The sequence below is a fragment of the Mauremys reevesii genome, linkage group 7, assembly GCF_016161935.1.
Source record: "Mauremys reevesii isolate NIE-2019 linkage group 7, ASM1616193v1, whole genome shotgun sequence".
Lineage (NCBI taxonomy): Eukaryota > Metazoa > Chordata > Testudines > Geoemydidae > Mauremys > Mauremys reevesii.
Genome location: NC_052629.1, coordinates 94,374,357 through 94,398,674, shown reverse-complemented (window position 1 = coordinate 94,398,674; position 24,318 = coordinate 94,374,357). Strand labels below are relative to the sequence as shown.

Sequence of the window (24,318 nt, the reverse complement as noted above, 5' to 3'; positions counted from 1 at the left end):
TGGGGGTTCTAAGTGCTACCATAATGCTCCTAATAAACAAGGAAATACCTTTTTAAAAGCAAGATAACCAAACCAGACTTACAGACCATAAAGAGGAGCAGATGCCTCATTTTATTAATTCCCCCTCCCCCACCTTCTTTTCAAGTCACCTTTAAACAAACACACACTGTAAAACGGTACGATATTTCCTATGGAAATGGCCCTGCCACAGGGAGCTGCACCCACAGACAGAATTCCTGGCTTGGTCCTATTTTTCCAATGGAAACTGTTAACTCGCTGTCGGGAGGTTTAAACATGCCCAGTTTGTTCTGCTGCAAAACACAATGGCCCCGGGATCAGTGAGGGGTTTTTGCTTCGTCCTCTGTTGCCTGGACATACCAGGCTAGCTTTATGGGAAAGCAGTGGGAGTCGGTTCTATCCCCAGCTCTGGGCAGGGAGCTGAATCTCCTGAGGTAGAGCAGGGTGGGCTGGGTGTCAGGACTCCTGGGTTCTGTTCCCGGCTCGGTCACTGACTGGAGCCGTTCAATTTGCCATTCTGTGCCTCTTGTTCCTCTCCTGCCCTTCGTCTATTCAGGCTCTAAGCTCTTGCAGGGACTGTGTCACCCCGTGTCTGTGCAGCACCTGCCCAAGGGGTGGGGGGGAGGCTCCCCAGTCTTAGTCAGAAATGTCAGGCACTCTCAGAACAGAAATTATTTACTCCCATACCTGAGTAGTTTGCAAGATCGGGGCCCTTACACAGGAACAACAACAAAACCTCAAACCTAGTTAATAGACTGCAAGGGCCACTGTGGATCATCTCATCTGCCCTCCTGTGCAGCCCAGGGCGGGGAAAGTGCAGAGATTGCAAACTTCAATCCAGTTCAATGACTAACGTTTCAGGCCGTCCCCTGAAACAAGGGTATCTGCGCTGTCGGCGCCGAGCTGCAGTCAGCTGCAGCAAAAAGACCACCCTTTGCACAGGAGGTGGTTAGTAGATCTGGGGCCGTGGTTCCAGAGCCATAGGTTCTGGAACTGGGGGGGGGGGGGGCTACTGCCCCCCCGGCTTGAAGTGGTTTCCATTATATACAGGGTTTGCAGTTAGGTTGAATGGCTCAGCACCCCCCCTATACAGATTGTTCCAGCGCCCGTGTCCAGAGAGCCCTGTTTACTTCAGCGGTTCACCCCGCTAAGAGCTGACTGTAGGGCCAGGGTCTCCATTCAACACACAGCTCCTTCAGTACCCAAGATTCGCTGGGTTTGGACTCGTCCTCTCCAAAATTTCCACCATGGTTGTCGTTGCAGGAAAGCAAACGGCGTAAACAGAACGCGTTGGGCAACGGGGTTTTGCCTTGCAAAATTTTGATGAAAATGAATAAAAATCATTTTGCTTTGTTCAGCAAAGGTTGAAGGACTTTGGCCAAAACCCAAACTTTGTCCCAAAAAAACATTTTGCTGCTGCTGCCATGTCTCATGGGAGTTGCGTTTCAGTTACCCCATGCTCCCATTCTCCTCGATAGGCCAGGCTCCCAGGTCAGACTACATCTCCCATGATGCACCGCTGTCCTCTTTGAAAGGGTACCTCACTGGAAACGTCATCTGTCTGGAAAAGACCAGCTCGTAGAGGAAAACCAAGGACATGGGGCATCCAAACTAAAACTCCCACGAAGCATTGCAGCAGCATCTCTAAATTGAAATATTTTGATTTTTGACAAAAAAACCCAAACCAATACAAAAAATGCCCAGTCATTTCCCATGGGAAGCAAGTGCTTTTTGCAAAACATTTTCTTTAAATCAAACCCACAACTTTCCAGGGACAAATATTTTCGATGGAAAATTTTCCTTCTGCCCCATTTTCAACCTTGATTGTTCAGCAGCCTGGGCTTCATGCCATCAGTGTCTCCAAGTACCTGCATGGGGAACAGACATTTGATTACAGAGGGCTCTTCAGTCTATCCAGCAAAGGCCTAACATGACCCAGCAGCTGGATGCTGAAGCCAGACAAACAAGTTCCAAGGAACAATGGATGAAGGGCTGGAGTGGATTCTCCATCACTGGCACTTTTTAAATCTGGACCGGATGTTGGGCTGACAGATCTGCTTCAGTTCAAACGGGAATTAATTGAGGAGTGACCTGTGGCCTGTGCTATACAGGAGGTCAGACCAGATGATCACAGTGGGCCCTTCCCGTCTCAGAAATCTAAGAATTGCCATCACAATGTGACCCCACCATTCCAATTCATGTGGTGCTTCGCAGCTAAACAATTCCCAGGGATACAGCCAATGTTTTGGATTGGATCAGGCGGCGGGAAAGCAGTCTCACCGCCCCTAGGAGTTCCAAAATCATGAGCCGGCTGGAAAATCACCACGCTATTGGCTTAAATTTTTTGTTTTGTTTTGTTTGTTTTTGAAACACACACTTCCCCCCCTCTAAATCTACTGTCTGGGTTTTCAGTTGTTTCCAAGTTTCTCCCTACACCCTCAGGCTGGAAATATTAAAAATACATATGCTCACACGGATTGCATTGGTTTCACTTAAACTGGCTTTTGGTTTCCAACCGGTTTAGCCAGCACCTGCAAATTTACTGACACAAGCCAAGCAGCTCTGCACCCAGTTTGAAGCAATACAAGCACATCCCCACACCAAGTCGCATTAGTTTAACCAAGTCCGTGTCTATACAGAAGAGCTGTGGCTTAGTGGGCAGAGCACAGGACAGGGATCTGGATTCTATTCCCATCTCTGCCACTGGCCTCCTGGGTGACCTTGGGCAAGTCACTTAAGAGCTCCAGGCCTCAGTTTCCCCATCTGTAAAATGTGGCTAGTGATACCAACTGCTTAAGTGCTTTGAGTTAGTTTTATAGAATCTAAAGCCAGCCGGGACCATTGGATCATCTAGCCTGGCCTCCTTTAGAAACACAGGCCATTCAATTCCATCCAAATACCCGTGTTGAGTCCAATGACTTTAGTCTCTTGAGGACTGTGTTTTAACTCCACTGTTGAGCCCCAGGCAGAGAACAGGAGAGACGAAGGGTCCCTGAGGCCTCTGTGAGGCAGGGATTGAGGAGGTGAGACATGCCTGGATTATCCCAGCAGCTGGCCCGCGGCCGGTGCTTTGGCAGATCTCATGACAAGTGCGGTGTGAGAGCTAGGTATGTTTATACTGCTACAGCTATTCCTGGATAAATACACTGGGGTAAGTCACCATTATACCTCTAACTGCCTCCACTCTAGGATGTGTACAGGTCTGAACAGAGCAGTTAAAACAAGCCAAACAATCACACCTGTAACTGACAGTTTTACCGGGGCAAAATCTAAGCATACACCAGGCTTACATAAGAGTCTCTCATAATACCAGGACTCCAGGAGCAGGAGCTTTAACACGAAAGCAGCAAATATAATGAAACCAGGGCAATGCTGGGAAAGGTGTTTTTTTAGAATCCCGCTGTGGTTTTCTTGTAAGGTGAATCAAACGAAGGGGAAAAATGAACCGCTGGACAAAAGAGCAAGTGTGTTCGATGTAGCTTGCACTCACCAGGCACTGAGGGGTTTAATGCTGCTTAGATTGGGAGGGAGCTAGAAGACAGGATCTATTCCAAGCCCAAGTCAATTTAACATTGTCCTGAAGCCCCATGACTAGCACAGTCATCAGATGGAGCCTGGATATTGGTACACAAGGCTGGGATATTCAGGGACATCGGAGTGTTCGGGATTAGAAAGCCTTTCCCCACTAGGGGGCGCTGGTTCCCATCCAGCCCCAGGGCAGCAGGACCAGCTTGTTCAGAGAGGTGGGAAACGGGATGCAGGGCCTTTCCCCTCTAAGGGCACCAGCTCCCATCCGGCTCCAAGGTGGTGGGACTGGCTGACCTGGGATGGAGGGGTGAATGGGATATGGGCCCTTTCCCCTCTAGCTCCAAGCCGGCCCCAGGACAGGGGCACTGGCTGGCTTAGTGGGGCAGAGAACAGGATCCATTTAGGTGCCAAATGTCCTGAACGTCTCCTGAAAATCCCAGCCTCGAATTCGGAGCCAGCAGTGAGAAACAACAGCTACAGTTAACAAAAAGACCCAGTAACAATTAATACAAGTTTTTTGGGGGGGTGGGGGAAGGAATCCTTTTCCTCCCCCCTCTGTGTCATTTCCCATGTTTTCTTTCTCAGAGAATCTATGTGAATGCAAATAAAAATGGTATCAATAAGTCCTATCAAAATGCCGTTCTATCAATCCACGGTGGGGCCGCCTCTGGACACTGAGTGCAGAATTGGTCCCTAGGAACAGGGGTGGCTCCAGGCCCCAGCATGCTGCCCCCCGAAGCCGCGGGACCAGCAGACCCTCCGCAGGCAAACCTCCGGAGGCAGCCTGCCTGCCGTGCTTGGGGCGGTAAAATCCCTAGAGCCGCCCCTGCCTAGGAATAGTGACCATGGGTTGGCTACAAGCAGGGCTAGAGCCCTGATCCCTTCCCCTGCCATGCCCAAAGGGAATCCTCATTGCCCTTTGGTAATACTGGATCTAGGACACATGGTTGAGCAGTTCTGCTTCTATCCAGCAGAGGGTGCTGGGATGCATGCACATTCCCCACAGTATGTGCCCTCTGGCTGTGTTAGCATTGCCCTCAGCACTGCCACTCACTTCCCCAGCCTTTTAATCCACAGCCTTCCCCTTGCACAGATGGTACTTGAGGAGTCTCGAGAGGAAGATAAAATGCAGGGCATGGGGCAAAAAAAGGCTGCAAGGTGGTGAATAATAGGGAAAATGTTCTATTGCTGTTCTGTATGTCACTGGTGTGGCCTCATCTGCAATACTAGCTAGCAAAGGAAGACCCAGTAGTTAGAGTGACTTGGGAGACCCAGGGTCAATTACCTGCTCTGACACAGATTTCCTGTATGGCCTTGGGCAAGTCCCTTAGTCTCTATGTGCCTCACTTTCCTCATCTATACAATGAGAATAATAGCACTGCCCTGCCTCACCGGGGCATGGTGAGGAAAAATGCATTAAGGCCAGTGAGATGCTCAGTGACTAGGGTAACGGGGTGCAGACAGGTATCTGAGCTAGGTTCTGTGTGCACTGCTGGTCACCCCATCTCCAAAAGGGAATTACAGAATGAGCAGGGGGGTCAGAGGCCTGGAAACACTCTGAAAAGACTGGGATGGGTTTCAAGGAGACAAAGGAGAGGGGACATGATCAAAGTCTCTAAAATACTGACTGGTCTAGAGAAGGGAGATCAGAGCTTCTGTTCTTGTCTCGTACCATAAGAACAAGGGGCTGTCTGGTGAAATTAAAAGTGGGGAAATTCACCATCAAAGGAAATGCTCACCTCATACAACAAGGCATTAACCTGTGGAACTCCCTGCCACAGGAAGTCACGGGGGCCAAGAGCTTAGCAAGTCTCCAGAAAGGGAGTGGAGATTGGATATTCCTGGTCTCCGTATCACAGGGCATAATTGCACAGATGAGAAATGTCTGATTACAAACTTGTTCTGCAGGGGGCACTCTCCCCTCACAGTGCTGATCTCTTCCCCCCCCCCCATGTGGCACTAAGGGACGCTGTGCTGAAGCATGGGAGGCACAATAGGGGGTGTTCTCTCCTTGCTGTCTGTGCTGACCCCAATTCCCCAGTGCAGCACTGTGACAGTTTCTCAGCTGTGAAGACAGGCTCTGCCCACCTCTTGTTAACAATACCAGGGCAGCAAGATATAGTGTGTGAATGGCCAGGATACATTCTGGTTGGGCTCCCTTTAGCCCCCTGCATATTTCAGCTGGACAGAAGAGTGTCTTTAATTCTCCATTCTAAAAGGTGTGTGTCAAGTGAAGCTGTTAGCAAGCAGCTGAACTCCACACTATTCAAAGCAAGGGGTCCCTGTATAAAACGGCCCTTGTGCCCCACCCCAGAGGCAGCTGCATCTCAGTGCCAGGCAAGGCTTTTCTATAAACCACTTTAGACTCCTTTAGCAAAGAAAGGCGCTGTGGAAACATCCGCTCCCACCATTGCTATTAATTACTAACAACCCGACTCACTCAGGTAATCAGCTCCCTAGAGAACATGACCCTAATAACCGAATATTATTTTATCACTTGAGTTAATAACCTCAAATAAAGTTATTGACGCTAATGGTGGCGGCAATTCCAGCACATTGTTCAGCTCTGGTAGCGCACACACACTTAGCGGTGACTTCATTAAGTTAAGACCAATTTGGCTGTGAATAACGAGGGAAATCGGGTGACTGCGGAGTTTTTTAAAAAAAGGTTCGAACTGCCTTAACACAGAAAAATAATCTTCAGTGGCCAGTCCCAGCCCCTTCTCTGCCCTAACCACTTGACCTCACTCCCCTCCCAGTGCCACAACCAGAACCCTGGAGTCCTGACTCCCACCTCCCACCACCAAAATCCATTCCCCTCCCAAAGCATTTGGAGAGGGGAAAAGGGTGTGTTAGAACTCCTGGCTTCTCCATCCCATATATCCCAGGTCTGCTACTTGTGAGGGGGGAGGGAAACGTCCCCTTTCTGTGCCTCAGTTTCCCCAACTGTAAAATGTGACCTTTGGGGCAACTGAGCTCAATGAACGTTTGCAAAGACTTTTGAGGCCCTCTGATTGCTGGGGTGTGGAGCAAACCATCCATTACGGACACGCTGGAGCAGGAATTTAAGCTGGGAGGTGGTTTGGCACTGGCCCCACCACCAATGCTGCAATAACCTCCCTGGTGAAATGCACTTTTTGCACTAGTGCAAACCCACTAGCCCCCCCGCCTTGGGTTCTAGGGCTGCCATTCACAGGATTCCCACCAGGTGGCAGCAGACCCCTGAAGCTAGCAAGCACAGCAGGGCATCCTCTACCCAGCCAGCGGGATTAGCATCTGTGGCAGGTGAGAACCCCGGCGACGTGGGGGCTGGTCTCCGTTGCTGTTGGTCGGGGACATTCTGTCCTGCTGGGGAGGCAGCCGATCAAGCCCTGGCTTCCAACGTTGTTAGCGGGTGGCCCCCCGGAGTGGAGAAACTGAGGCACATAGTCTTGAAACACACCCTGGCCTCTGTCCCAGTCACTCTGTTCCCCACCAGACCTGGGACAGAACCCAGGAGTCCTGGCTCCCAGCCCCCTCTGCTCTAACCACTAGACCCCACTCCTCAGACAGCGCCAGGCTCCAAGTCTCACCCAGGCTGCTTCTCCCCTGGCTCAGGAAAAAGAAAATGTTTTTTTTTTTTCCAAAGGCAGAACCGAAGAGGCAAAAAGTAGGTCAAGTTTGGGGCTGATAAATCTGGACGTCACTGGCTCACCGTCCCTAATCTCTGCAGCACAGCCCTGCCCCCACAGCCCCTACACCCCTGTGTTCAGCTCTATCAGTCTGGCCTCTAAGAGAACTGGGGAGTGACACAAGGCTACCCATCTACCCACCTGCCAGGCCAGGCCACTTCCTAGGTACATCGCTGCTGCCTAGGGCATAGGCCTGCCCCTGCCCTCCCAGCTCTAACCACTAGCCCCACACACCTCCCAGAGCTGGGAATGGAGCCCTGGCTCTAACCACGGGACCCCACTTCCCTCCCAGAGACTAAAGAGGCAAAGTTGTTCTGTAATACATGGTTCTGGCCCAGGGCAGGGAGAGTTTGTGCAATTGATACTTTGGGCCCCCTGGGCAGACGGCCCCTCTAGGGTCACAACAGGGATCTAGCAAGGGGCTCTGCCTGGAGACACTGGCTCTATCGGCCCGGAGGCTATTTTCAGAAGCTTGAGAACATCCTCACACAAGGGAAGCTACAGCCACAGATGGAGAGGTTTATCTATTGGTGCTAATTTGGCTGTCAAGCCAGGGACACCTGCCCATCTGAGCCTGCTCCCTGGCCACCATGCTGGTCCCTGCAGCTCAGCGCCTCCTAGTGGTGCACTGGGGCAGCACAGACTGCAAGGGGAGAACGCCCCCTCCTGAGCCCTCCCCGCCCTCCCTGCAGCACAGTGCCCCCTAATGCCTTAGTGGGGCCCGCACGGACTGTTTTCCTTAGCGGTCACCCATCCAAGCATTGACCACAGATTTTGTGACTACTAGATTTTTACCCCACGTCTATGCAATCTATAGACTAGGCACCTGGACTCCTGGGTTCTAGCCCCAGCTCCGGGAGGGGAGTGGGATCTAGTAGGTAGGAGCAGGGGGATCTGGGAGTCAGGACTCCTGGGTTCTGTGCTGCTGGCCTGTGGGTCTTTGGGGAGGGGGAGAAAGTCCCGGACCTTTTCCATGCCTCAGTTTCCTTCCTCTCTCCACCATACAGTGGGGTTAAACAGGGCTCATTCCCGTCTGTAAAAGCCTTGGAGATACTGGGAATGGAAATGAGAAGATATTATTGGGGGAGGGGGATGCCTCTCCTCCCCCTGCACATGCACCCCCTCCCCACATACAGTCACACCTGAAACCTGCCTGATCCTCCCTACAGGCCCCCTCATCTTCACTCCCCAGCTTGTGCCCAAATGCAAAGTGCAGCAACTACTCCCTGATTGCTCGGGGGAGGGAGGGGGGAGTTTTTGCTGAAGAGCCCCGAGCCCCTTGCACGCGTGCCCCATGCCCGTCGCCACACACACGCGTGTGCAAACACACACGGCCAAGACGAAAAAAAATAAAGTATCAAACGACATGTTTCATTCGACCCCAGACTGACTCGGGGCGGGGGAGGGCATTTCTGGGTGGTTTTCCCCGGGGGGGGGGGCTGCTGCTGAACAAACCAAGCTTCATTGCCCAACACGGCGGCGCTTTGCTGTTCGCGTGGGAACCGAACTCCGGCGCTTTGGCCAAAACCTCCAAAGAAACGGCACCCAAAAGTCTCCACCAGGCCAGCACACCCGGCGCTGAGCTCCCTGCCCGCCCCTGCGCAGCCCCGGCGCTGTCAGAGTGAGGGGTGACTTGGCCACTGCGCCGCCATCTGTTTCCGGAAATAATGAGCCAGTTCATGTGTTTTATGAATTCCCCCTTTCTCCTCTCCCCCCCCCCCCGCCTTCCTGGAGCGACGGATAAATCTCGGGGGACGAACAACTGGCCCCATTTGTAACCATCTCCCTGGCGATAAAGATGAATAAAGTTGCCACCCACTAAATAAAGACCTTGGAAAGGAAGAAAAATCCAGGCGCAGCAGATCTGAGAGACGCTGATGCTTAGAAAAAGCCTTGCAAGTTTTCACACTCGCCTTCGGGCTGGGGCAGGTGCGTTTATACAGGGACCCCTTGCTTGACGCTGGGAGGCAGCCACTTCTGGGGTGGGGCATGGAGGCTGTGTGGGTGGGATCTCTCCTCCCCCGGGGATTTTTCACCACTACGAGCAGCCAGGACGTTGGTTTTGCATTGCATCCAGAAGACGGCACCTCTACACCCCCAGCACTTCAAATGGGTGTTGCCGAGCCCCCACCCCACTTCCTGCAGCTCAGGGCCCCCTAGCACCGCACTGGGAGAACACCTGCTCTCCCCACACACTGACCTGTCCCCACCCTGCTTAGCCGGAGCCCGGGCTGGAGCCCAGCTCTGGCAGCCTGGGGCATGAGGTTTCCAAGAGCGGATTGCTGAGCTGGGGCACTGCAGGCAAACCCAACGCCTGCCTGTCATGCTAATTACTATCCCATGCAGCACATCAGGCGCGGTTTGGGTGCCCCGTGTGCCAGCCCAAGCAACGATTCCCCTCGTGCTGAAGCGATGCAGGACACCTGGGCTCCACTCCTCACCTCACCAGTGCAAGATGGGTAAGTCCTGCCCACTCTTTCCCTCTGCCTCAGTTTCCCCCTCAATCCATTTCGTGGCATATTTAGAATTTCCAGCTGTGGCGAGTGGTTCCGGGGGCGAGGCAGGGGCAGGTTTTGCAGCCTTAAAGAGGGCGGATTATCTCCCCCAGCGCTCAGCTCTTTCTGAAAAGCCACGTGCCCCCCTTAAGGCAAGTAAATGGATGCATCCAACATAACTAGCCACTCTTGGAAATTTGAGCTAATGGCTCTCAAGTCCTTTGGAGAGGAGACAAAGAGAATGATGCAAACTGCTCAGTGCAGGGAGCTGGGGAAAGATCATTTCCACACCACTGCCTCCTGGTGGAGGGGATCAGAACTGCGCCACTGTGTCTCATTCATCCTATACTGCTAGCAGCTGGTGGGGATTCGTTTTAACAAAGGCCCAGGAAGCCTGTGCTTTTAGCTTTGCTAATCTCATGTATCCACGGAGTTCCAGGGGGTAAAGCTAATTAAGGGAGCTTCTTAGTGAACTAGGACAGGAGGACTTGGTACCTATCCAGAACCAGGACCTTGGGGTCAGTGCTGGCTACAAGGGGAGAGTCCCCCGCATCCTGCTCCCTGCCGCACAGCACGCCCTAGCACCACATCAGGCACCAGCTGTGTCTACCAGGGGAGCGCCCCCCCTACGGAGCGTCCCATCCCACTCCCAGCAGCGCAAGATCCTACAGCAAGAAGGGGGAAGGATGCTAATAGGGCCATACACCCAGTCCCAGACACATGGGGTATAACCCCCCACCCCCGGTGCAGACTCCCAGCAGAGAAGGGGACACCCATCCTGCTAGAGAGGTCGGGGTGGATGCTCCCCCACACGCAGAGAGATTGGGGTGGACACCCCCCTCTGCATGCCCCCCAGACCCACTGTGTCCTGCCCCCGAGGCAGCTCTATGGATGGGTCCCACCTCCCTCCTGCTCTGCTCCATATGCCCAGCACACACAGAGGGGAGAAACTGACTAATCACAGTGCGGGTATTTGCATTTTAATGATTTCCTACCCAGCCTTCCATGGGCGCACACTGGGTGCCAGCAGGGAGGCTGCTTTACAGAGGTCTGCATTGCGTGCGTGCGTGCGGGGAAGGCGCGCGCACTCTCTCTCTCCCCCCCCCGGTCCCAGTATCGTTAAGAGGCAAACCTGCTGGAGCACGTTACTCCCCGTGAATACCTAATGCCTGGAGAATTATATGCAAAGCGCCTGAATAAATATAAAATTAGTCTGCATAATAAATCCCACTACAACTTCCCTCCCCCCCCACCCCGCATCCCAGGAGACCCCACGAGACGAACATATTTTGACAGGCTGACTTCAATTCTCTCTCTGTGAGAAAAAAGGAACAAAAAAAAATGTATCTGATTTTGTTTCACGCTCCCGCCCACCCCCAGGAAAAGCAGGTCAGATTCGAATGGCGTCCTCAATACAGAGGCTTCAAAGGGTGGGGAAGTGCTGGGGCTTGAAAGGAGGGATCTAAAGGACTGTGGTGAAGGAATTATACCAGGAGCCCCGGGTCTTTGCAGACACATGGTGCTTCGCTCAATATAGCCCATCTCTAACTACAGCCTCCCTCACACCTAAGGGGCAGAGGCGGAGGAAAGCAATGGTTCAGGAAGGGAACGGAGGAGTCCTGCCCCACAGTCCCTGCCCGGCTCTGACTCATTAGATCCCACTCCCCTCCCTGACCAGGAGTCCAGGCTCCCAGCCCCCACCTGCTCTAACCACTAGATCACAGGATGCATTTTAGACAAAACATCCAACATCCACCTGCTGTTCCCCCAGGGCAAAAATCAGATTTATCCTGTCAGATAGCAGGAATCAGTGACAGTTTGACAATATCCATCAACACCATGGCTGGCAGATGGCTAGTTTCTAAGTTAGCAGTGTTCACACACACTGGGGGCTGAGGGACAGGGTGATACAGCCTCCCACATACACTTGAATCACAGCAGCCAGATAGGTTGCATCCCCATTCCATAGAGTGTGAGACAGAACAATTTAGCTGGCGTATTATGGAAATGTCACATGCACCCCCCGACCAACATTGGAGGGTCCCTGGCAGGTCAGGTGCTGCACAACCTCCTGACCTTGTAAACGCTCTGCAAAATCTCTGCTTTCATTAAAAAAAAAAAAAAAAGAAAAAAAAGAAAAAAAAAAGAGGAGAGACTCAAGCACAACATTGGTTGTGAAGAAAACTTTGAAAATGTGACCTGAGTCAGGGACACTTGCCTGAGTCTGCAGAGAGCCAGAACCAATTGCTCCATGAGGGGGGGACCCACCCTACATATAACTGACAAAGTGACACATGCCTGAGTTTGCAGAGAGCCTGAGCCAATTGCTCTGGAGTGCTGCACTGCCTCGTTCAAAGTGCTAATTCAGAAGCAAAATGGGACTGACAATGCCACTGTTGTTAACTTCTTTGCCTGGTGCCCAGCAGCATGTGACATGACAAAAAAGCTTTCCTAGAACAAACCTGCCCAATCGGTTTTGTTTGAGCGTTTCTGGTAGGGCAGTGGACACCACACAGCAGGGCTGGCGGCTAACAATCCTGGACTCTAATGAAATACTGACATTTTACAAGGGATGTTTGAAAACCAGACAGGGTGTAGAGAAGAGCCGCACAAATGACCCAAGGCTGGAGAAAACGCTTGCCAGCGGTAGGCTGTTTAGCTTCTCACAAAGCACACTGAGAGGTGATTTGATTGCGATCCTGGGGAGCAGATCTTGGTACTGAAGAGCTCTCTAGCCTCACCACGAAAGGCAGAAGAACCACCAACGGTTGGTTCCAAACAAGACTCCAAATTTGTCCCAGGGAGGGTGACTGACCATGGACATAAACGCCCCCAGGCAGGGTTGGAGTCTCCATCTCCAGGCTGGCTGCCTCTCTGGGAGATGCTCCAGGTAAACCTAAGTAATTTGGCTTGGTGCAGCAGTGACTGGGTAACATCCTCTGCCCTGTGCTGTACTGGAGCACAGAGCTGACAATCTAATTCTAATGGACCCTTCTGGCCACACAGCAACAGTCACTGGAGAGAGAAACCAACTCACCACCAAGGTAACATGCTGGGAATCTAGTTCCCAGAAGCAACGGCGCCTTGTCCTGGCCAGTTTGTCTAACCCCCCTCTGCTTGGGATCCTGGCCTTCCAGCACCACTGCTCAGCTTCTGCGCAGCACTTCATCCCACAGGGCTCAGTGTGCTGTATGACAACAGTATCATTAGCCCCATATTACAGATGGGGAAACTGAGGTACAGAGAGGGGTAGAACTTGCCCAAGGTGCCAGAGCCGGTCTCAGTCTGGTGCTCCACCCAATACACTAACTGCACCACCTCCAGTTGTAAGGCATTCCGCTCACACACTGAGCAGGCCCCTGCATGGCTTGGCTAATGCCAGGACACTGATCACCCCCTCCCCCCCCCCCCCCACATATTGCCGAGGGGCTGAAATAAACAGACCAAAATGAAAATGAGGGAACAAAACCCTCCAACGGGCCATTAGAATTCTGGCAAAAGCTCCCCTTCGATTTCACAGGCACAGCTGGCTCCGGAGAGATGCTTTTCAAGAAGGTTTGTTGCATTTGTTCTTTGAGCCAATCCCAGATTTGTGTTTTCTTCATTAACTCAGTTTTTTTTAATTGCTTTAGCTCTTCATTGCCTCAGGAGACGGCAGTCGGTGGCTTGGCTCAGTGCACATGTATTTCCTGTGGCTGCCCCCAGCCTGTGCTCCTCTCCCACCCTCCAGTGCAGGGATCACCGCCCCCCAGCCCTCACTTCCCACACACCCCCTCCACCCCCCTCTGCTGGGATACATGCCCCATTTCCTCCCCCTGACCTTAGCTCCCAGCCCACCCCCCAGATCCCCTCCCCTGTCAGTCAGGGGCTGGGCAGCGCCTGGCACTAGAGGGAACTTTGGAGACACACACAATCTCACAATAAAACACAAACCTGTTTCTTCTGGGTTTGTGTAGCACCTGGTCCGGTGGGGTCCCAATCACTACCCCTTGCTGGAGAAGAACCCTGGCTTTTCTTTAGCTCTAAACTCTCTTCTCCCCTGCACAAGGCTTAATTGATCACATGATCACCAATTACCAGTCCCCTTCCCCGCCCCTCCCCCAGGCTGGATTTAACACCTCCACCCCACCTGGCCTGCAGAGGAAACTGACTGAAGGTGACAGGAGAATGGTCACAGGTCAGTTTCATAGAGTTAAAGCCAGGTCTAGGGACCCTTCGATCCATCTGATCTCCTGCATTAACACCAGCCAGGCCATTCCACCCCAACCCAGTGCCTCCCTTCAGCCCAAAGCAAGGCCATCCTCAGGGACCTGCCTGTGGGGAGCAGCACAGGGCCCAGGACATACAACTGGGATGTTCTGGCCCAATGCAGCCCCCCAAAGCAGGGGCCAAATCAGAGCCAGCGCCCCCTAGAGGGGAAGGACCCTATGTCCCATTCCCTGCCCCCAAGAGCCACCCAGTCCCCCCTGGGCTGGGGCCAGACCAGAGCTAGCACCCCCTAAAGGGGAAAGGCCCCCCTGGCCCTGCTCCCTCAGCCTGGCCTTGAGTTGCCTGAGTAAAATCCTCAGCTGATGTAAATTAAAGGGGGGGGGGAAGAGACCAAGTAAATAAATAAATAAGTCGGGCAATGAGTAAAACCCTCCTCTGCGGAGGGGCTGGGAATTGGCTTCAAGCCACATAATCACTTCATTAATGTATCAGATGTTTGCAGTTATTTAAATTCCTCTTCAGAAAGAGGGGGGGGGGGAAATGAAGGCTGTTCAAAACAATCAGACGAGTCCCATTAGGAATAAAATAGAGGTGACATAAAGGCCCATCAAGGTAGAAAGGGAAGAACTAATAATGAAAAGCGGGGGGGAGGGGGATGGGATTGAAAAGCCCAATCGCTGCGATTTTGGCTCCTGGAGCCGCCTTTAGCCCAGTGCCTCAGAAGTGGGAAATCTTGTCAATTGTTTTATATGTAAAACTGAAAAGCTTGGAAAAGCGACTATGTGACCAGGCTGGAGGGGCGGATCTAGCCCCTCTGGAGGCAGCCGCATCCCAAGAAGGGGGGTGCTCGGGGGGGGGGGGGGTTGTGGATGGGGTGAGGCAAAGGTCAAGGCTGCATAGAGTCCCCCGATTTCCCCTCTCCACCCCGCCCATCCCCAGATTGTGTCCTCATGTCCCCAGCCTCCCTGATGCTGGGATTCCTCTCTGACCCCCCAGTCCCACCACCCCAGCCTGTGATCCCCACTTCACCGGCCTCCTGCATGGCCGGGATCCTTCCCTGATCCCCTCTCTGGCCTGTGCCCCCCATGCCGCCTACCTTTCCCAGTGCTGCTCCCTGGCTCCTATTCCTTTCTCTGGCGGGGGGGGGGGGGGTTCCAGTGGGTTAGAGCAGACGTGGGGCTGGGAGTCAGGCCTCCTGGGTCCCATTCCCAGCTCGTCCCTGTTGCATGACCTTGGGAGACTGCCCTATGCCACAGCCACGAGTGATCCCTGAGGCCCCCCCACCCCATCACGTGAGCTCCCACTGAGCTGCCTAGTATCCCTCCGACCCATCCACCCCTGCCAAGTGCAGGGGGACGACACAATGAAGAGGGGTTTGGGAGCCCTCCCTGACGCCCCAGCGCGATGAGACGGAGGTGGGCATCCCTCCCGGCGCTGGCGGGGGGCGGGTCTGGCGCTGGGAATGCCTCTCTCCATAATCAGCCTGGATCTAATAAGCCGCCAGTGCAATTTTCTCTGGCGCACACAAATAATTACAGCAAATTTGTTAATGAATTGAATATGGAGGCTGGTGCACTTGTCGGCAGAATGGAACGGAGCTGGAGCACCCGCGGTGCCTGGGATGGAAACTCCCTGGCTGAGAGGTCCTGGGCAATCGCTCTGGGGTACCCCAGAGATGTTTCCCAGGGTCCGTGCCGTCAGTCCCTGTGCAGCCATCCCCTCTGCAGTCGCCAGCCCCAGCGCCTCACCCATCAAACCATCGGCCCCCTTCCAGCCAGGCCCACCCTGGTGCCATCCCGCCAGCTGCGAGGGGGCCACGGGCTGCTGGAAGCGGGGCAAGGATGGGCAGACCCCTGGGGGGAGCCCTGGTGCAGGGACCAGCCCCACAGCGGTGGTAAGAAGATACAGCATTGGCTGCCCCACTGCCCAGTTTGCCCACTCAGGCTTGGCCCTGTAGCCCGTCCATGGTGATGGGCTCCCCAGTGCACCAGTCCCAACGCGTCACTCATGTTTGCCCCCCCCCACCCCCATCACACAGGAGGGTCAAGCAGGACCACGTCTTCGTGGGCAGGGGGCAGGCTGCACCTTGTGCTGCCAATCATGCATCCTTTCGGCTGTCCACTGGGCGTCATCTCTGAGCTGTGCCAGCAAGATCAGGGGTCTCACCAGGGCCAGGGCTCAGGCCTCCTTGGAGAGCCCCTGCCTGCTGGAGGATAGGTGCTGCCTCTGAAATCTCCACCCCCAGCTCTCAGAGCCGCTGTCTGTGTCCGGCAATACCAGGGCTACCCTGGGAAGGAACAGGCAGGAGCCAGAGCTTGGCACCCACCGGAGCAGCCAGGCACAAGGAGCAACAGACCTGGGTGTGCCTTGGTTGGACCCGTTGCTGGGCTGGGGCCCCCTCCACACGGGGGCTTGGAGACAGACAAGTTCTCCCACAAACCTCTGCGAACCAAGCCCTAGAGTGGCTCCAGTCATGTGAGCTAAGAACTGTGGGTGGGATACACCCGAGATCCTAGCACCAAGCCCGTGTCAGTGCAGCATGACCTGGGTCTGGGCACGTGCTGCTCTGCGGGGTGGCTGGCTTGGCTAGCCTGGGGTGCATGCATGGGAGCCCAGGCACTGGCACACTCTGCTCTGGAGATGTAGCTACAGACTTCACACCCATCTCCGATGGAGCTCCCATCTCAGTGGCCCTTTGATCCCAGGCACCTTCCCTTGGCAAAAGGAGACACCTCCGGGCCCATTCCATCCAGGTGTCCTCTATGCACCATCACAGGGAGACATCTCTCCCAAAGCTAGAGGTTCCCATGTCCCATCCACTCCAGTCTCTTCTCTGTAGAAACTGACTCGGAGACACCCCATGGCCAGTCAGTCCCAGACTCCTCCAGGCACCCATTCAGATTGGAAATGCCTCTCCCAAGTCTCCAAGACATGTCCCCATTTCCATTCATCCCAGTCTCCTCCATCCACGAACAGGCTTGGCGACCCTCTCTGGGGCTCCATCCCCACCCATTTGTTTCCATGCCGCTTGCTGAGGACTTCCTGTCTCTCTCCAGCCTGCGTTCCCCTCCACACGTGGACGTCTCTGCTCTGCACTGACATTCTCCCCTCTCCTGGGGGTGAGCATCCCAGGGCACATGCAGGATCCTGCTCCTCATCCTGCCCAATCCACGTCCTCATGTCCTTCATGCACCAGCCCCCAGTGGGAGGTGCTGTTCTCCATTTCTGCTGGGCCAAGTGCCCTCCAGGCAACACTTGGGAGAGAGGGCACCATGCAAGCCATGGCAATGGAACCACGACCACGACAGCCAGCCCCACCTCTTAATGGCTATTCAGCCCTGCAGCGGCCCTCAGCCATGGGACCTTCCTCCTATAGCTCTGCCCCATGGACACCCCAGCACCGCTGCAGCACAGGGCCCTGCCCCAGGGCAGTTCCCACCCAGGCACTGCTCCAGCAGCCCTGTTTGGGGTGGAAGCTACACCGTGCACTGCTCTTAGAGATGAAGCTTTGTCTCCAGGACACGCTCCTGCCAGCAGAGCTCCTCCAACCTGGAAGGACCTGGGCCAAGGCACTGAGGGTTTAGCCAGATCCTCCTTTCCCCACACTGCAGGGTCTGTCTGTGAGTCCTGCCTCTGGCCTTTGTTGGGACAGGGACAATGCTACAGTCTCTGCCCCGCTCTGTACCCAAGCGCCTGTAATGGGGGCCAGAGCCCCAGGCTCAATTTTGGGGGATGTTGCCTCCAAAGGAGCAATGCTGATTGGCTCCAAGGGGGGAATCTGGCCATATCAGCTCAGCCGGAGCTACGGCTGATTGGCTCCAGCTGGGGATCTGGCCCCCATCGGCTCAGCCGGAGCTACGGCTGATTTGCCCCAGCTGGGGATCTGGCCCCCATCGGCTCAGCTGGAGCTACGGCTGATTGGCTCCAGCTGGGGATCTGGCCCAACACGGGCAGAGTTAGGAGGCTGCACCATTCCAGGTTAGGGGACAGCAATAAAACCCTCTCTGCTCCCTGATATCAGTTGGGTCCCCGGTCACATCCCCCCACTGCCTCCTCTCCGTTACCTGGGCTGAGAGAAGAATGGAATCTTGTCATCCCATCCATCCAGGGCTGCTGCTGCATCATGCAGGGCCCGTGGCCAGGCACCGCGTTCCTCCAAGGGCTTTCTGCCCATTCCAATGCAGGAGATGGAGCTACAAGGTGCTTAGCACCCAAAGGCTAATGTGCTGAGATCACACCCCGGAGATCAAGCCCCACAATTGACCGTAAGTTACTGCGCTTCACACAGGAACTGCTGGCTGGATTCTCTGGCCTAGACAACCCCAGTGGTCCCTTTCTGCCTGAAATAACAGCTGAGCCCCGTTCTCCGTCACTCTGCACCTTCGTGCATCATTTGCGGGGGGCACAGTGAGAACGGCACCCCCACTAGCATCCCATGCTCACTGTGCATTGCAAGGCGGCTGATCCAGCCAAGCACGTCGGCGTGTGCTTTGCACCAGCCCCGGGAGCCATCACCTGGCCGGGGCAGGGTCATTGCCTGCCTCAAGCGAAGCAGCTGCCAAAGCGCCGGGCTGGGTCAAAGGCAAAGGGGTTGGCTTCTCTAGTGAGCTCGGAGCACAGGCGCAGGCCTGAGTATTCCCAGAGCTCGGCGCCCAGCCCAGCACTAGCTCTCTTGGGGCTGCTCATCTCAGGACTGGCTGGGGGCTGGAGCACTCTGGGCTCTGTCACTTACCTTACGCACGGCCCTGCGACTCTTGGTGCCTGTTTCCCTCCCATCCTTCGTCTAGTTAGACTGAGCACTTTGGGGCAGGGCCCAGCACAGTGGGGACCTGGTCTCAGTGAGGGGCTGTAAAGCACGTGGCAGAGTAGGGCCCTGATCGCGGTCTGGGGGTTAGTGCAGCACCCAGCCCAGTGGGAACACGGCCACTCATGGTTGGGGCATCTGGGCAGCACCTGGCACAAGTGGGCCCCTGATCTCGCTCAGCAGTGGGGGAAGGGATGTGTGTGTTGTGCATGCCTGGCATGACAAGGGCCCTGATATTGGTTGGGGTCAGTGTGGCAACTGTGTGACAGGAGCCCTGATCTCGGCCCAAAACCCAGCCTGACAGGGCCCCACTCTTTGTTGGATGCTACTAGCACTGCAGTATAACCCATAATAGACAAGGTACAAAGCAACGGAGAAACAGGCCCTCGGTCAATCCCTTAACCGACTCTCGGCCCGGCCAGCACACACAAAATGACTAGAACTCCAGAGTTGTACGAAGTATAGAATCAACTGTATTCCCCTTTGCGGTAATGTACATGGGTTGAAAGTTTTTTTTGACTTCATCATAATTGGTAACACTTTACAGTAACATTGAAGAGTACAGGAAGTTTACAGGGTAAGTATGCAGAACCACAGAGGATTTCCCCCCAAACAATCAGGAAGGGGTTTCTGTTCCTTAAAAAAACTAAACCAAAACTGATACAAAAAGAATGAAATAAAAATTTATTTCCTCCCCACCTGGAATGCTGTAAAGGAAAAAGATTGGGAATTCTATTGGTAAAATAAACCAATCTCTCTCTCGATATTTTAAAAAGAGGCTATTTATCAGAGTGTCATATTTTTAAAATAGAGTTTGCAACCTTCATTTCTCCGCCCGAGCCCCTCCCCCAAACAAAAATAAAATATTAATAATGTACAAATTAATTTACAGTTGATAATGTTCATTACACTCCTAGAGAAATGGACAGAAAGCCCCCTCCTTCACCCTGCAGACAGTTCCATTCAGTGGCGAAGTTTGGAATGAACGAAACTCCAATAATTATCTGCGTCTTTAAAAAAAATGTTGGGATTTTTGGTAAGAGAAAAATACAGAACTTGAGCTCATGCAATGGTCTAAGATGCTGAGAGATGCACACCAAATTTCACCTTGGCTAACATTCTCCAAAGCACCTAAGAGGTTTAGAAGCCTAAATTTCATTTTCAAAAAGTTTAGGAGCCTAAATATCCTGGAAACTTTGTAAAATGTGATGTCTTTTCTTAAAAAAAAACCCACCTCAAAGCCTGAAAATTAATAGGAAATGGTTTCAGTTCACAGCTTACAATGGCAGATCTATCACTCTCTCCAGCTCGCTGCTAGCCCCCTTTGGCATTTTAGCATTGAAGGCGAGGGGGGTTTGCAATAACTTTGCCAGGCTTGAGAAATTGAAGTGCCTATTTCACCTGCATCCTATCACTCTGAAAGAAAGAATTCCGATCCAAATTCCTTGCCTCCCTACACCCTTCCCAGCGATGGGCTTGATCCTGGTAGGGCTGGACTTCTCCAATCCCAATCCAGCACAGCTCCCTTAGCTTCATTGATGATACCGCCCCAGAGAAAAGGGGTTTACTGTTAGATCTAGCAGATGGACAGTGAGATCTGATGGCTGGGAGCTGGCGCCAGTAAGATGCACGTTTTTAATGGGGGAGATGAGGAATGAAATTTTAGAGCCGTTCCCCAAGGGATGTGGAGGATTCTGCATCCCTCGAGGGCTTTCTATCATCAAATAGATATGGTTTAATTGGGAGGCAACTCATGAGCTGGGTGCAGGAACCTCTGGGCAAAATTCTGCCATGTCTCTTCCAGTCTGTGACTCTTTCCCTCCTGGCTTTGACCGGACAACCCCTATGCTTTGAGTTAGGCAGGTGCTGAAGTGAGTTGCTGCATCGGAACCAGCTGGAAAGCCCCTGACAGAACAAAGCCCTGTGGCACCGACCTGTCTGGAAGCAGGGGCTGGCCCTGTTGGCCAGTTCGCATGGAAGGATGGGCTGGAGTCTTGCAGAATTGAGATCAAAGATAGGAGTTGGTCTCCAGTGGCCGTGCCCAGAGATCATCAAGGGATCCTACCTGTAACATGCCACACGCCTCGGCAGGGAGAGATTTTTTGTCTCTAGCTCCTTTTCAAACGTCCTTCCAAACCCTCTTTGATTCTTCTGTGGTAAACTGTCCACACATATACGTTATATAATATATATATTTATATATATATATATTTTATATATATATAGAGCTCTCTTTATATATAGTCATTTGAAAAGCCTTTCCAATTCCCCCAGTGCGGGGCGAAGGTGAGGGTGAAGGAAATAGTCCAACGCCTCCACCCCCCCTTCATTTGCAAATTCCCATCAACAGCTGCTTACCCCCTGTCCTGGATACCTTGAAAGAACAACACAATTTAAGGACATGCTCTGAGAAGACACTTAAAGGATGATCACAATAGCACCTTGGCATGGAGAAAAGGGGATGGGAGTGGAGGAGGCATGGGGGAAAAGGAATTATGCCATCAATCCCCTGAAAACAAAACAGAAACATCGTCTATATTTTCCCATCTCTCCCACCCCCACACATCCCGAGCAGGTACCCCCAAACCAGTCTCAGCTCCCATCGCTGTTGCTTTTGCAAAAACCAACATCAGCCCAACTCTAACTCTTTTGAGAATAGCACCCCCTTTTGTTACTACAGAGCAGAGAGCCGACTGGCCGATCAGTTCCATAGTTGGACAAGATCCATGTTAACTGCTTTATTTACCACCATCGGTATTAATGGATTCATTTTTATTTTCCCGAGAGTTCGTGATTTTGTGTTTCGGTTCGGTTTACTCCACACATTTCCAAGACTCTGACACATTAACAAAGAGAGAGAGAAAAAAATCAGTTATAATTAAAGAACCCCCCCCTTTTATTGTTTTAATAATAATTCCGAGTGAGACCGATTTTTCATCCCCAAAATCTTTGCCCAGCCAAGTTTTCTGGATCCAGCTGTATCCTGCTCCGCGTCGGAATTTTGTCGATAGTTATGAGAGAAAAATCAAATCTTTTGTATCCCAATTGGATTAGTCTGTTTCCAAACAGGGCATGGGAGAGGGGTCTAAAAGGGGTGGGGAGATGTACCCCAAAGTTTCATCCAGATGAGGAAGCGTCTAACCTCCTGGGATAACAGAGGGGGGGGGGGAATGAGCTGTCACCTATATATATATATATATACACACACACACATATATATATATATCTATAAGGCAATATCCTGGCTCAGCTTTATCTAGGGAGCTCTGAAGCCTTCATTAATCTGCCTCCCCCACCCCCAGATCCTCGTTTTCTGTTCTGTTTCCGAGTGGTTGCTTATTTCCGGTGCCAACCTCTAACCATGGTGTGTGTGATTTGATCGCCCCCTGCCCTGTTCTTTCCCCCACTTCCTTTGCTAAAAGGAAAACAAATTAAGCAAACCCCCAAGATCTGAAGGAATCCGGGGCGGGGTGTGGGAAGCGAGCATGATTTTGATTTTGCGGTGGTTGTTATTAATTTACGAGGATGAACAGAAAAATTAAATAAGGGGGAAATGAACAAATTGAAACCAGTGTGGGGTGGAGGTGGGGGGCAGGATCCACTGGTTGCCTCTGTGATGCAGAGGGAGGAGAAAGGAAGGCTGGGAGGTTTCGTTGGTCTCTTGTATCCAAAGGTTGGCATGATTTGAGCCGGTCTCACCCTGCGATCGTCTCTCTCGCGCTCGCCACCAGAGGGACAGGAGGGAGGCGGGGCCGGGGGGGGCGGAGACTCACACATAATACTCCTTGTCCTTGTTTTTCTTGCTCTTGCTGGGGGTTTTGGTGGCAGAGGTGGGTTTCTCCTTCACCACCGTGCCATTGCTCTGTGCCGAGTTGCTGATGTAGTTCCGGCTCTGATCCACCTGGTAAGAGCCTTCGTCCCGGTTTCGGTACTTGTACATGGCATAGAGGAGGATGAGGATGCACAGGGCGGCCGCCGCCACAATGCCGACCACCATCCCCGTGGTGCTGCTAGATTCGCGGATCACCTCGACGGCTCCCGGGGGACCCCTCTCCCCCGAGCCGGTGGGGTTAGCTGTGGGTAGATTGTGGAAATTGGGGGAAGACGTTATACCGGGGTACTTATGCCTGTTACGGTTGTCGAGTTCAAAAGAGGTGGGCAGAGGGGGGTACTGGTCTGGGTGGGGTTTGGGGGCCTCGCGATTGTTCATTTTGCCGGCGGGGATGTTACGGACCAGATCGGGAGAGGCAGTGGAGGTCAGGAGCTCAGGGATTGAGGATGAAGCCGGCACTCCTGTCCTAATGTTGGGCCTGAAGCCTTGGGACTTTTTAGATGCTCCATCTGGCCTGGCCAGCAGGGTCCTATCTGTGACCAAGGGGAATGTGGTGTAAAAATCTTCGTCATCAGTAGGGGGCAGGCTGGAGTCGAAGACCTCGCCCGAGGCGTAACCGGAGGCCTCAATGCCCTCTTCACAATCGCTGTCCTCTTGGTCGGCTAAGCACGGGGGTTTTTGATTGGCGGAAGGGGCTAAGGTGTCTCTGGTGGTCTCTATTACAGTTAGGAAGGGGCCAAAGGTAGGTGGCGGGGGTATGAATGGAGACCGGGTGGCAATTGGTGGGGTGTCTAAGGAATCTTCGGTAATTATGGGCAATACTAATTCACCTCCTAGAACAGAGAGAAATAAAGGGGGAAGAGAAACAGAAAAGGAGAGATGGGTTAATACGAACCGGAGGAAAAACTGCCACATTTGGACACAAGAAACTGAATCAAACTGATCAACTGAATTTAAAACTAGACTCGTTCCCCAATCTCTGGCTGCTTTTTAAACGAATCTTTACGACTGTTTTTCATTTTAAACTGTAGCTTTTTACAACAAAATCTAGAGAAATCATAAATTTAAAGAAAAGGAATTAAAAAAAAGAAATTAGTCATTTAATGCAAAAAAATTAAACAGATTTTCAAACAGCAGAATTAAGTAATAATAAAAGAAAAAAACCTAATTGCAAACTGCTTTTCACATTTCTTTTTATTCCCCTCCTTTTCTCTTTCATTTCATTTTTTCCCTTTTCTTTTCGTTTTAAAAATAAGAGAGCAAACCACAGAATTCAATCAACTTACATCAACAAATTGGCCATGTGATTTTAGCATGAAGAAAAAAAATTACAAAAAAGAAAACTAGGTAAGAATGTTTTTTTGGAGAAAAAACAACTTTTTTTTCTTTCTTTTTTTTTAAACATCTCTTTTCTCTACCACTCGCCTTTTCAATTGTCTCTCTAGAGTCATTTCTATGTTTCTTTCTTTCTTTCTCTTTTTCCATCTGGATTCATTTCTCTTTCTATCTATACTCTTTCTTTCTAGATTCATTTGTGTCTATATTCTTTGATTTTTCTTTCTAACTAGATTTGTTCCTCTTTTTCTAGATTAATATCTATAGTCTTTCTGTTTTAGATACATTTTCTTTCCTTCTCTCTCTCTGTATTCTTTTATCTATCTTCTTTCTTTTTATCTAGATTCATTTCTATCTATACTATTTCTACATTAATTCCTGTGTCTATCTATATTCTTTTTTTCGGTCTAGCTGGATTAATTTATC

General features: G+C 52.2%; 1 protein-coding gene and 1 long non-coding RNA gene across 19 annotated transcripts in view; both read right to left on the bottom strand.

The window, feature by feature from the left end:
- Positions 1–78: 78 nt before the first annotated feature.
- Positions 79–13,781, bottom strand: LOC120368973. The gene is made up of 2 exons (XR_005582867.1): positions 13,646–13,781; positions 79–1,886 (listed from the first exon to the last, which is right to left on the bottom strand). It is a non-coding gene; the product is annotated as an uncharacterized LOC120368973 (long non-coding RNA).
- A 7,178-nt stretch (positions 13,782–20,959) lies between these two features.
- The window catches only part of NRXN2 (neurexin 2), a 305,022-nt gene continuing 301,663 nt past the window's right edge, over positions 20,960–24,318 (bottom strand). For 7 of the 18 annotated variants that reach the window (XM_039547780.1, XM_039547781.1, XM_039547784.1 and 4 more), the window contains one exon: positions 21,465–22,799. In XM_039547780.1, the coding sequence (XP_039403714.1) occupies positions 22,495–22,799 (305 nt within the window). In that variant the 3' untranslated portion in view covers positions 21,465–22,494. Of the gene's footprint in view, positions 23,391–24,318 lie in introns of all 18 variants that reach the window. The other 11 variants (XM_039547771.1, XM_039547772.1, XM_039547773.1 and 8 more) reach the window with 2 other exon arrangements.